The 12723-nt window shown below is 48.7% G+C and overlaps 1 protein-coding gene across 7 annotated transcripts in view; it reads left to right on the top strand.

Moving 5' to 3' along the window:
* The window catches only part of NAV1 (neuron navigator 1), a 246046-nt gene that overhangs the window by 228792 nt on the left and 4531 nt on the right, over positions 1-12723 (top strand). For 6 of the 7 annotated variants that reach the window (XM_064594014.1, XM_064594017.1, XM_064594016.1 and 3 more), the window contains 13 exons: positions 1281-1402; positions 4933-5129; positions 5331-5523; positions 5616-5784; positions 6093-6190; positions 6362-6457; positions 6701-6860; positions 7320-7555; positions 8369-8523; positions 8667-8738; positions 9211-9407; positions 9929-10047; positions 11892-12089. In XM_064594014.1, the coding sequence (XP_064450084.1) occupies positions 1281-1402; positions 4933-5129; positions 5331-5523; positions 5616-5784; positions 6093-6190; positions 6362-6457; positions 6701-6860; positions 7320-7555; positions 8369-8523; positions 8667-8738; positions 9211-9407; positions 9929-10047; positions 11892-12089 (2012 nt within the window). Of the gene's footprint in view, positions 1-1280; positions 1403-4932; positions 5130-5330; positions 5524-5615; positions 5785-6092; positions 6191-6361; positions 6458-6700; positions 6861-7319; positions 7556-8368; positions 8524-8666; positions 8741-9210; positions 9408-9928; positions 10048-11891; positions 12090-12723 lie in introns of those variants that run through there. The other variant, XR_010412232.1, reaches the window with a different exon arrangement.

Raw genomic sequence — 12723 nt, 5'->3', positions numbered from 1 at the left:
AATTGACTCACAATTACTTGGAACCTCTGAGTAACCGGTGATAGGGGCACGCACTTATTTTGCTGCCCTTCATTTTAGCTTTAGTTAACTAATTTTTCATTAAATTTATTTTTATCATAGAAGCAATACATGTTCTGGGGGAAAATGTGAATTAGGGGTTAGCAAGCCATGGCCCATTGGCCAAATCTGGCTCATGACCTGTTTTGTTTGTTTTCTAAGATTTATGTATTTATTTGAGAGAGAGAGAGAGAGGTGGGGAGGGGCAGAGGGAGAGAGAGAATCTCAAGCAGACTCTCACACTCTCTCTCTCTCTTAAAAAAAAAAGAAAATCTTGCTCCAGAATCTCTGCTGCTCTTGCTCATTACCTATATGGCACAAAGGCAAATTTCCTTAAAAGGCATTCAGGGCTCTGCTGATCTGGCCTGAGGCTAACCTCCAACCTCACCCTCACCTCTTGCTGTGCTCCTTGTACTGCTTCCATTCCAGTCTGCCTGAGGTTCCCCAAAGCAAAGCCTGCACGGGGCCTTTGCGTGTACTTTTTCTTTAGCCCAAACAGTTTTCCAGTGTTCCCATCTGAAGAACTTCTGTTCTTTCAAGACTGAAATATCTCCTTCCTGGTTAACTTTTTTTCTTCCCTGTGGTGGAAAAGTGGTTCATCTTCTGTGCCATTCCAAACCTCAGAGTGCTGAAAAGATGTTCTACCTGTCAGATAAGACAACTAAAGCTCATTCAGGTTAAATGCAGGACACATGGCTGGTTATACTTGGCCTTGGAGCACCAAGCAGCCAAGGATTGCTGGGGAAAATCATGAAAAATGATAGGTTGAGGGGTGCCTTGCTGGCTCAGTTGGTGGAGTGTGCGGCTCTTGATCTCGGGGTGGTGAGTTCGAGTCCCATTCTGGGGGTAGAGTTTACTTAAAAAAAAAAAATGGTAGGTTGATGTCTCCATCAAGTTATCGAAGGCCAGTGCTCATTAAGCCCTTCTCAGACCTATTCAGGCTGAGTTCATTAGTTTGTGTACTGCTGTTTATCCTACTAGACTGGAAGCTTCTTGAGAACAGGGATCATTTCTTACTTATTTTTTACCGTTAGCTTTTTTTATGTTAAAACATGATTGGCCCTCAATAATTGTTGAAAGAACGATCCAAAAAATGAATACTGTGGACGGAGAAGTTGCTGGTGCCCTTCTCCTCCACCTTCTGCAGCTACACTTACCCTAAGTCCCATGTCTTCTTTAAATCTACCCTGGGTGTGTTCTTCCCACTTGTACTTGGCCCCTAGAACTCCGGATCAAGAGACAGAACTCCTCGGACAGCATCTCGAGCCTCAACAGCATCACCAGCCATTCCAGCATTGGCAGCAGCAAGGATGCTGATGCAAAGAAGAAGAAAAAAAAGAGCTGGGTAGGTCCAAGTTTAGGGAGAAGGAACTATGTAGAGCCGTGGTGGGTCACCTCCACCTCAGCATAGGGATTGGTTCCTTCCAGAATTAACCAAGATATGGTGCCTTGGGGCAAATACGAAGCCCCAGGCATCAGCTCAGAGCAAAGTCTGCTAAACTCTCCTCTTATCCCCATTCCGCCCCACTTGTACCAAGGCCGTCTCTCCAACCCTGTGCACACCCACTTCCCTGGGGCTCTCCATGCCTTTGATTAGGTCAGATATATTTGGCAACAGAAGGAAATATCCAGAAAGGAACATCCTATCAAACTGCTTGCCCACCCCACCTCCATTCCCTTCTATACTATGGAGAGAAGATTTTTCTGAACAAAGCCATTCATTCTAGATGCTCCTGCAGGTTGTTTCTTCAATTTTTTTGGAGAGGTATTTGTGGAACTTTCCATATTACTTCAAAAGGAACCATTATATTACCATTGACTAGTCCAGAGATAGTTAACCCCCAAACCCCCCAGCCCCCAACCTCCCCCCAGCTGGCTCCTAATAGTCCTAAACTGACTTTGGATGACCTTTCTGAAATTCCATAGGCAGATCTAAAACGCTTTTAGCTCCTCAGTTGGCCTGTGGTAAGGAGAGGATCCCCAAAAGGAGACTTCTTTCTCCTCTGTCCCCCGTGCAGTAGGACTGGCCCCCAAACCTTTGTATAGCACAGATGGGTCCCAGCTGTGTGAAATGAGTGATTAAGTGTTGCTTCTTTTTTTTTCCCTTCAAAATGCTGACTTCAAATCCCTATTTTTTTCCAGGTCTATGAGGTAAGAGACCCAGTTCCTCTCTCCTTGTTTTTTCTTTCCTTTTGCCATACCTTCCCCATTTCCAGAGCAACTCCCTCCCCCTAAACAAAGAGCGGCCACTCATAAAACTAACCGTAACAACCACCCCAGAGTTCCTAACTCACTCCACTGCATGGTCCATCCACGGCTGCCCCCACATGAGGACAGAGGAGTGGTCTGGTTGGGGGCCAAATGGAAAAGTTCAACAAAATCCTGATCTATTCCCTCCTGTCTTCCCGTTGTTACAAAATCAGCCTGTTATAAAAGCAGTCAATTGGAGTTCCTCCTATCCAGAAAATGAGCTTTCTGATTTTTGTTGTTGTTGTTGTTTTTCCTTCAAACCCTAGAAGCCCAAAATGGAAGAGAATCACTGGATGAACATAATTTCGACCACAATTCCCAAAGACCAGTTCAGTTTGGGTCTCGTCTGAAGATTTAGCTCTATAGGGAGACGAACCAGAGATAGGAGAGGATATGATCCATCCAGTCCAGGGCACCCTCAAACCACCTGAAAACCTGAGACCCTCTGAGCATCCATGGAGTTTCCAAAGACATTTCAGGGATTAGAGTATAGTCTCAGACAAGCAGAAAGTGAACCCAGAGTTTCCATTACAAACCAGACATCTGAGGTCCACTAACCTAGCCCAACATTGCGCCAGGTGTTAGAAAGGATGTGAAAAGTGGAGTCTGTAATCTGAACCATCCAGGAGCCTGCAAAATTGCTGGGGAGACAAAAAGCAATATTGTACATATGAGATTGATAACAATCCAACGGTGCCAAAATGCCTAATTGAGCCAATGAGGGCTAGAGGAGCTCGTAGATGAAACTTACTACAGGAGGCTGGGGAAACATCACAAAGGAGGTAAAAGCTAAACTGAGATGGTACTGTGATAAGAGAGTGTGTGGAGAGGCTTTCTGCAGGGACAAAAATCCCTGCTGTAGCACTAAGTAGGGCGGGACACAAATAGGAAGGGCCTGAAATGCCAGGAAAATTTTTTTAAACTTGATTCTTTAGGTTAGCATTTCCCAGCGTGTGTTGTGCACAAGTCCATGGCGATGCTCCTTGAAACAGGGATGCCATAAGCCCTGCATTTCTGCAGTGCACACCCACATAGGAACATTCTGAGATGTCCCTCAGTAAAGAGTCTGTTTCCTTTTGCTTGACCCACTGTTTCCTGAATTCAGGGAATCCTTCACCACATAACACTAATGAACATCTGCCAACAGTTGTGCTTTGGGAACCCTGAATGACAGAGAACACTACCGTCTCTCACTCAGGGTCTTCGTGATCTTACAGGACGTGTGCTTTGGGCAGATTGTGGTCATGGGATCTCTTTGTATGCGCACACACACTTAACGTGCACGCACACACACACACTCTCTCTCTCTCTCTCTCTCTCTCTCTCTCTCTCTCTCTCTCTCTCTCATATACACACAGCTTCCCATGAGGCAATAGTGTAGAGAAGACCATTGGGTTGAAAATAAGGAAGACTGAGTTCCAGTCCCAGGCCTTCCTTCAATTCTGCAATCTCAAGCAAGTCAACTTTTTACCGTTGGTTCCTCATCTCTGCAGAGAACTGAGCTTTATGGGATGCTTGAGGCTTGACTACTCCATGATAATCTATCCCCTGCACGCACACTCTAGCTAACTGCACACATTCTCTCTCTCTCTCCTATCCCCATCACAGCCAGATTGGTCCTCCTTTATGTCCTACTTGGTAGACACCCCAACACACACCACCATCAGCTCTCCTCATTTACCTAACAGCCTTCCTGTGTTCCACAAGAGACACTTTGAAAGAGTACCCTCAAGTTTTCCTTTCTTTTCTCTCACTGTCCCAAAGATCTGGTTTACTTTTGTCCCCTACAGCCTTTGACCCCTCCTTTACTCTCTGTCTCTTGCTGCCATTCCATATCTGTGTCCCTGTGTGTGTGTGCATGCTATATGGATGCATGCGAATGGGTGGGCCAGGACCCTGGTTTGCCTCTCTAGCTCACAGCCCTAACACCCAAGCTCATCAACACCTAAGGTCAAACAAGCTATGGTCACATTATAGTCTCCCAAGTATTCTGAGGAAATGCTGGGAAATATTTCTCATTCTAGGACATTTGAGTGGGAATAGGAGAAAGCATTTGTATCTGATTGTTTTCGCCATTCTGGGATGTGCTAAGCACAAGAGACACTAAAAGAAACTTGATACCACTCCCTTCCGTTGATTTCCACAGAATCATATGGCCAGTTTCTGGTTAATAGGTAAATAGATAAATGGATTCTGATCTGATGAGCCACGGTCAGGGTGGACACTGAGACCCAAAGTGAGCAAGGCTCTAGACTGAGCAGGAATTGGTCTGCTGGAGAAGGTGGAGTTCGATCATTGAGAGGTTGGCCACCATGTGACCTCTGGGGACTTCTCTCTGTCCCGCTCAGGGGCATAGTTTCTTCATGGGAGAGAGCAGACCCAAGAAGTTCCTGTAGCCTACAGCCACGGCATGCCAGAACAGTTGACTTTCTCTCAGCCCTAATTTCTAGGCAACTCTTCTGTCCATATTTCATGAAGCAAGTGAAGCCTTAAGAGGGAGGCTTACTGACAGCAAGCAAATACCCTGCCTGTATACCTCTCCGTCTCAGAAGTCCCAAACCAGTCCGCCCCCAGTCTCCAGAGTGGAGCCCTGACGTCTCTCTACCTGGATCTGCTTTTTTCTAGCTTCGAAGTTCCTTCAACAAAGCCTTCAGCATAAAAAAGGGACCCAAGTCCGCTTCTTCATACTCTGACATTGAGGAGATCGCCACACCGGACTCCTCCGCCCCTTCGTCCCCCAAACTACAGCGCGGCTCCGCAGAGGCCGCTTCGCCCTCCGTCAAGTCCTCCAGCCCCTCCTCTGTGGGCACAGATGGCGCCGAGTAAGTGCTGTCGGCCTGCCGACCAACGGTGTATGGCCGGCGGCGGCAGTTAAGCCCGTGTTGTTCGCCCCTGGCCACCGCACTACAGGGCTCTCCTGGGGCGTATGAGACCTTCCCCCCACCACGGCTGATTACCTCCGTGTCCCCTAGCAACTCTACCGCTGCCCCACATGGCCTGGCTTCACTCTCACTTTCTTCCAGGGGCCCTGCTCACCCGGCCCCCCACACCAGGCTGTTCCATGGCAATGAGGAGGAGGAACCAGAGAAGAAAGAGGTATCGGAACTGCGCTCCGAGCTGTGGGAGAAAGAGATGAAGCTCACAGACATCCGCTTGGAAGCCCTCAACTCTGCCCACCAACTGGACCAACTTCGGGAGACGATGCACAACATGCAGGTGGGTATCTGGGCAGAGAGCTGAGCAGAGGGAAGACCGGGCCTTGAGATCCGTCCAACTCTGCGGCCCCGCCCCGTCTGTTCTCGCCGCAGTTGGAGGTGGACCTGCTGAAAGCCGAGAACGACCGGCTGAAGGTCGCCCCAGGCCCCTCATCGGGCTCCACTCCAGGGCAGGTCCCCGGATCTTCTGCGTTAGCCTCCCCTCGCCGCTCCCTGGGCCTTGCCCTCACCCATTCCTCCAGCCCAAGTCTCACTGACACAGGTACCTGTTTGGGAGAAGAACCTGTAAGGGTGGCAGGAAAAAGAGGGTTTGCGTCACTGCTACACCATTCCGCTTGCTCTGGGGGCACCGCTCTCGGGTCATGGAGCTTAACAGCGCCTAAACCAAGCGCACCCCAGTGTCATGAGACACGAAGACCTACTCTGGTCGTTCAACCCTAATTGCTCTTCCGTTTGGGAGTTTTGGTTTCCTCTTGGTAGTCAGTAGTCATTTGGAAGGGATGATGACTAGGCGGTTTAGGAAAGCCTGTGGGTGCCCCTAAAGCTAATAGTTGTTTTCACTGCTGACAGACCTGTCACCCATGGATGCCATCAGCACCTGTGGTCCAAAGGAGGAAGTGACCCTTCGGGTGGTGGTGCGGATGCCCCCCCAGCACATCATCAAAGGGGTAAGGAACTTCAGGGAGGCCTGGCGACACTCTTATCTTTATCCAAAAACATCTGGTCTCTGAATAACCCCCAAACCAGAGTACCCCACGGCTAAGGCCTTTTAGGACCACCCCCCTTTCTTGGAGGGACCGCACTGAGGCTCACACACTTCTTTCTCCTTGACCATGTAGGACTTGAAACAGCAGGAATTCTTCCTAGGATGTAGCAAGGTCAGTGGAAAAGTGGACTGGAAGATGCTGGATGAAGCTGTTTTCCAAGTGTTCAAGGTAAAGGGACACATGTACTCTCAAAGGTTGTTTATCCTCTCATGGGATATGGAGCCATCCAGGCGTTGGGATCTTGGGGACCTTTGATGCTTCATGGAGAAATGCTAACTAGGAAAAACATAGGTTCTTCCCTTTCTCCATTGACTTCCGTTCCCTCTGAAATTTGTGGCTCGTACGTCTGGGTTTGCATCATCTTGGTGTTCCTCTCTATCTTTTTGTTTCCCTCCTTTTCTCCTCTGTTAGGACTACATTTCTAAGATGGACCCAGCCTCCACCCTGGGACTGAGCACCGAGTCCATCCATGGCTATAGCATCAGCCACGTGAAGCGGCTGTTGGATGCGGAGCCCCCAGAGATGCCTCCCTGCCGCCGAGGTGTCAACAACATATCAGTCTCCCTCAAAGGTCAGTCTTTGTCTTTTGGAGTGCAGCGATATGGGGTGAGGGAGGGAGAGGAACATCAATCTGTCACTCATACATTCAACAAGGATTTACTGAGAAGCTATAACGTGCAGCTCACTGTACTTAAGTAACTAAGGGGAAGGGAGGAAAGGGAACAGAAGGTAAAAAGATGAATAAGATCCAGTCCTAACTTTTGTTCCGAGGGCCATTTTCATTCCCAGGGAAATTTCTAGAAAGCCTGGGTTTCTCACTCCACCCACACACCTGTAACTCCAAGCATGTCCCTAAAAATAAGATCTGTGTTTTCAAAACTAGGGCTTAGGGGATTCCTGTAGAACCCGGGACAGGTGGCCCTGAGTTATTTCAGTGGGCTTCTGGGTGAAGAAAGGTATGCCCTTCAGGGGTCCTTGCCATCCTCGGGGCCCTGGTCATGGCTCATGCTCTCTGGGGCTGGGGGTTCAGGTCTGAAGGAGAAGTGCGTCGACAGCCTGGTGTTCGAGACACTGGTCCCCAAGCCGATGATGCAGCACTACATAAGCCTCCTGCTCAAGCACCGGCGCCTCGTCCTCTCGGGCCCCAGCGGCACGGGCAAGACCTACCTGACCAACCGGCTGGCTGAGTACTTGGTGGAGCGCTCCGGCCGCGAGGTCACCGAGGGCATCGTCAGCACCTTCAACATGCACCAGCAGTCTTGCAAGGTGGCTGCCTCCTGGCACCCCCACCAGCCTTTGCTCAGGCCTCAGCCCCCAAGGCCTTCCCCGGGCCCCTTCCTGCCCCTTCTGTTCCCTTTCCTCCCTTCCTCTTAGCATTCCCCTTTGCTAGTCCCTCCTCTGCCCCCAGTTTCTTTCCAGACTTTTCCCTTCCCTTCTTTCTCCACACTTCCCCTTGCCTCTGGTATACGCCTTTCCCTCTTGCTGATCATTGACTGAACGACATCCCTGGGCCTTGCCCTCACCCATTCCTCCAGCCCAAGTCTCACTGACACAGGTACCTGTTTGGGAGAAGAACCACTCACTTTCTACCGACCCTGAAAATCCTGTCCCTTTGTTTATTTCCTTCCCTCTACCTTTCTTTTCAGTATTACTCTGACCTTGGGCTTTCTGGGGAGAAGAACTCAGAATTACGTGTGACACATTCTGCTGTCCCCTGCCAAATCTGGATGTCTCTCAAGCACGCCCTGACACTCTGGGGTTGCCCCAACACGGGGAGGCTTATCTATTGGAGTGGTTCATGGTACCAACCTAGTGAAAAGCCCGTTAGGAAATAGGATATGATCCTCACCCTTCAGGGATTTAGGAGCCGCTACTTAAGATGGTTGCCTTAGAGCCTTTGGGACCACTGTTTATCAGTCCACAGTAGTTCTGGAGTCAAATGTTCAGATGCATCAAACAAGAACCAAAGGTTCCAGGGGAATCCAGAACTAGCATACCTTCTCCAAAACCCCTCCTCCCAAGGCTGATCCAAGTGCTCACTACTCCTGAGTGCTGAGCCACTTCCTTCTTTTATTTCAGGATCTGCAACTCTATCTCTCCAACCTGGCCAACCAGATAGACCGGGAAACAGGAATTGGGGATGTCCCACTGGTGATCCTGCTGGATGACCTGAGTGAAGCAGGCTCCATCAGTGAGCTGGTCAATGGGGCTCTCACCTGCAAGTACCACAAATGGTAAGCTGGCGTCAGGACCAAACTCCTGCAGTGGGAAGAAGGAGAGCCTTGGTCCAGTCCAACCCGTGAGCTTTCCATTGGGTGTACATAGCAGAAAGCAAGTGTTAAGTCTAAGTGAACCTTTTTCCTCCTTCTTCCCACAGTCCTTATATCATAGGTACCACCAATCAGCCTGTAAAAATGACACCTAATCATGGCTTGCACTTGAGCTTCAGGTAAGAACTGTGGCCCTGGATCAACCTTCCCACCCTACCTAAGGTTCTGTAAACTAGTTAAATCCCAGGATCTGGCCAGAGGGGTAATAGATAGCAGGAAGGAGAACTAGGCGGGGCCTCTGGGCTGGGAAGAAAGAGTAGGGATATTTGCCATGTCAGTTACAGGGTGGAAGAGAACCCTGGAGATGAGGAAAGAACTATAAAACTAAGAGAGCTGCAGCTAAGATGCTGTAATTTGGGTTCTCTGCCCACACACCCCCCTCATCCGGGTCACTGAGGTCAGATGGTTCTCTGAAGAGGGTCACTGGTTTGAGAATCAGCTCTGCCTGTTCAGTCAACTCGGCCATTACTTGAGAAGAAACCCAGTGGGTGTTAGTGGGAGGCAGGTGGGAGGAGGGACGGACTGGCAGGGGATGGATGCCGACCATGTCCACATGGCCACCCTGACCCCTCTCCCCATTCCTGGCTGCAGGATGCTGACCTTCTCCAACAACGTGGAGCCAGCCAATGGCTTCCTGGTTCGTTACCTGAGGAGGAAGTTGGTAGAGTCGGACAGTGACATCAATGCCAACAAGGAAGAGCTGCTTCGGGTGCTCGACTGGGTGCCCAAGCTGTGGTACCATCTCCACACCTTCCTTGAGAAGCACAGCACCTCAGACTTCCTCATCGGTACTGGGGTTCAGCTTCCCCCTTGGGGTCAGAAGGTGGCTCGCCTTTCCTACTTTGCCACCCAGAGCGATGTTCCCGTTTCTTTCTGGAGTCTTCAGCATGTAAAGGGGTAGCAAGCCTCATGGCTTCAGACCCAGGACCGCTTAATTACTCACCAAGCATTCCCCTCTGCAGTTAGAGCCATGATTTGGGTGAATCACTTCAGTCATCAGAAAGCTAGCCCCACTCCCTCACTTCTCCCACAACTAATGGGGAAAAGAAAGTGTTTAGAAGGGAATTGGGAAACTTCCCCTCATTCCCTCACCTCACTTCCACCTTGTGAAGAGGTATTGCTGATGAGGCTGCCAGCCAGGCAGCCACTCCCATCGGTCTTGACAACAATCTCAGGACAGCCCGACTCTAAATGTCCTTTACTTCTTTGGTTATCAGACCCCTCTGCCTGGTATTAAGGAGTAGAAGAGACAGATGACTGGGGAGAGCTGGGTGCTCAGTCATCTTACTGGCCTCATCCTTTTCCATAGGCCCTTGCTTCTTTCTGTCCTGTCCCATTGGCATTGAGGACTTCCGGACCTGGTTCATTGACCTGTGGAATAATTCCATCATTCCCTACCTACAGGAAGGAGCGAAGGATGGGATCAAGGTGAGCCCTACCCTCTGACTCTACTCAGTCCCCAAGGTCAGGCTGTCCCACCTAATAAAGCAGAAACATCCTTCAGTGTTAGACATGAGGCTACGAAGACTTGTCAAGTTCTTTTGCTAAGAGGTAGAGTAAGGCCCAGTGTCCAGCCACCATTCAGCAAATGGCTATAGGACCACAGTCTCTGGGGCCTGTCTCCAGGCCTGGGCCTTCTGGCTCTGTGCCAAATTCAGACCTTTCTAAGGTCAGAGCTAATAGAGAAATCATCAAGCTCAGAATTAAGTAAAACCCTGTTACAGCCTTAGCTTATTACTAACTACTAATAAAAATGGTCAAGTTACATAACCTTTTTTAACATCCCTATATATATAAGAAAGGAGATAATAAAGTCTGCTCTGCCTTAATCACTGGGTTGTTTTGAAGACATGAAATATGTGAAAAGATTTTTAGAAACTAGAGTAAGAACTTTATGCAAAAGGAAGGTATCATTTTAGTAAAGCCTCCCCAGTTTTTTTCCACCTGTGAATTAGGGCATAATGATCACTAGCGTCCATTCCAGCACTAGTGAACTACAATATGGTGTCTGGATCCTACCGGCCATGTATTTTCCATAAAAGTAATTTGTTATTGCAGTAGATAGCCCCTGATGATGTGGTAAGTGTCTATAGAGATGCTGTCTATCAGGCGGTGCCAGAGATCATTATCTCATTTATTTTTGCATTATTATTTTTATTTATTTATTTATTTGAGAGAGAGAGAGAGAGAGAGAGAGAGAGAGAGAGCACAAGTAGGGGGAGGGGCAGAGGGGCAAGCAGCCTCCCTGTTGAGCAGGGAGCCTGACCCAGGGCCCGATCCTATCCCAGTACTGTGGGATCATGACCTGAGCTGAAGTCAGACGCCTAACCAACTGAGCCACCCATGTGCCCCAAATTTTGCATTATTATTTATAGTTTTCCAATTTCAAAGTGTTTTTACACAGATAACATCTGTTTTCAACAAAGTCAAAATTCTTTTAAAAGATAGGATTACTGGGGTGCCTTTTTGGCTCAGTCGGTAGAGCGTTCAGCTCTTGATCTTGGGGTCATGAGTTCAAGCCCCACGTTGGGCGTGGAGCCTACTTAAAAGGAAAAAGAAAAAAAGGCTTTAAAAAAAGGATATTGCCCCGCATCGGGTTCCCTGCTCAGCGGGAAGCCTGCTTCTCCCTCTCCCACTCCCCCTGCTTGTGTTCCCTCCCTCGCTGTGTCTCTATCAAATAAATAAAATCTTTATAAAAAAAAAAGATTAAAAAAATGAAAAAAATGAAAATTTTTAAAAATTTAAAAAAGGATATGATTACTAAGGAAGAACTTCCTACTAAAATTATGGGGTCGTAAGATGGGTACATACTAAGTGTTTTTTATTGGGTTTTTTGTTTTGTTTTTTGGGGTTTTTTGTTTTTGTCTTTAGAGAGTGGGGAGTGGTGTGGAAGGGCAAAGGGAGAGAGAGAATCTTAAGCAGGCTCTACACCCAGTGCAGAGCCAATGCAAGGCTGGATCTCACAACCCTGAGATCATGACCTGAGCCAAAATCAAGAATCTGATGCTTAACCAACTGAGCCACCCAGGCACCCCATGCACATGTTAAGTTTTTAACACAGTCTGCCAAATCATCCTCCAGAATCATTTTACCTAGTCACACCAATTTATTTCCTTTGTGGGGAAACTCAAATGAGTTGAGTTTCAACTCATGGGGATCAGAGTCTCAAGGCTTCCCATTGGAGGAAATGCGTATGGCCATCAGGAGACTGCATGTGCAAGCCTCCATCTGTGGATCCCTCTGCCAGTAACTGCATTTCCCCTTCTATCCAGGTCCATGGACAGAAAGCTGCTTGGGAGGACCCAGTGGAGTGGGTCCGGGACACTCTTCCCTGGCCATCAGCCCAACAAGACCAGTCGAAGCTATACCACCTGCCCCCTCCCACCGTGGGCCCTCATAGCATTGCCTCACCTCCCGAGGATAGGACAGTCAAAGATAGCACCCCAAGTTCTTTGGACTCAGACCCCCTGGTGAGTAGAAGCCATTCGAAGGTAAAAATAAGAGTATTATGGAACTGAACTTTTTTTTTTAAGATTTTATTTATTTATTTGAGAGAGAGAGCACGTGCACATGCGCGCGTGAGCTGGGGGAGGAGCAGAGGGAGAGGGACAAGTAGACTCCGCACCATGCATGGAGCCCACTGCAGGGCTTGATCCCACGATCCCGAGATCGTGACCTGAACCGAAATCAAGAGTCAGATGCTGAACCGACTGAGCCACCCAGGCGCCCCTGGAATTGAATTTTTCATGCATACCCTGATGGAGGCTGAAGGGTATCAGCAAGGCTAGGACTAGAATGAGGCCAGTGAGGAGCTCAACAGTCAGAATCCTGGTTATAAAGATCATATGCCTACAACCTATCTTAAGCTAGCAAGATGTATTCTAGTAAAGACCTGAGTCTCAGGCAGATCCCAGGTAGGACTATTAACCAAAAAAGAGAGCAGTGGGACACACATACACTCTGTCTCTACCTCTCCCTCTACTCTGGTATTATCCTGAGGATTGCCGCGGTTCAGTGGATTTCATGAACCACTATGAAAAGTAGTCTGAGACAAGTGACCAACTAGGGGCAAATATTTGCAAGGCTTGTAACCGAAAGAGGATT

The sequence above is a fragment of the Mirounga angustirostris genome, unplaced genomic scaffold (genome assembly GCF_029215605.1).
Source record: "Mirounga angustirostris isolate CCGP_5_RB_7025 unplaced genomic scaffold, mMirAng1.0.hap1 SCAF_6, whole genome shotgun sequence".
NCBI lineage: Eukaryota > Metazoa > Chordata > Mammalia > Carnivora > Phocidae > Mirounga > Mirounga angustirostris.
The sequence above is the reverse complement of the archived record's forward strand: the minus strand, read 5'-3'. Positions and strand labels throughout refer to the sequence as shown.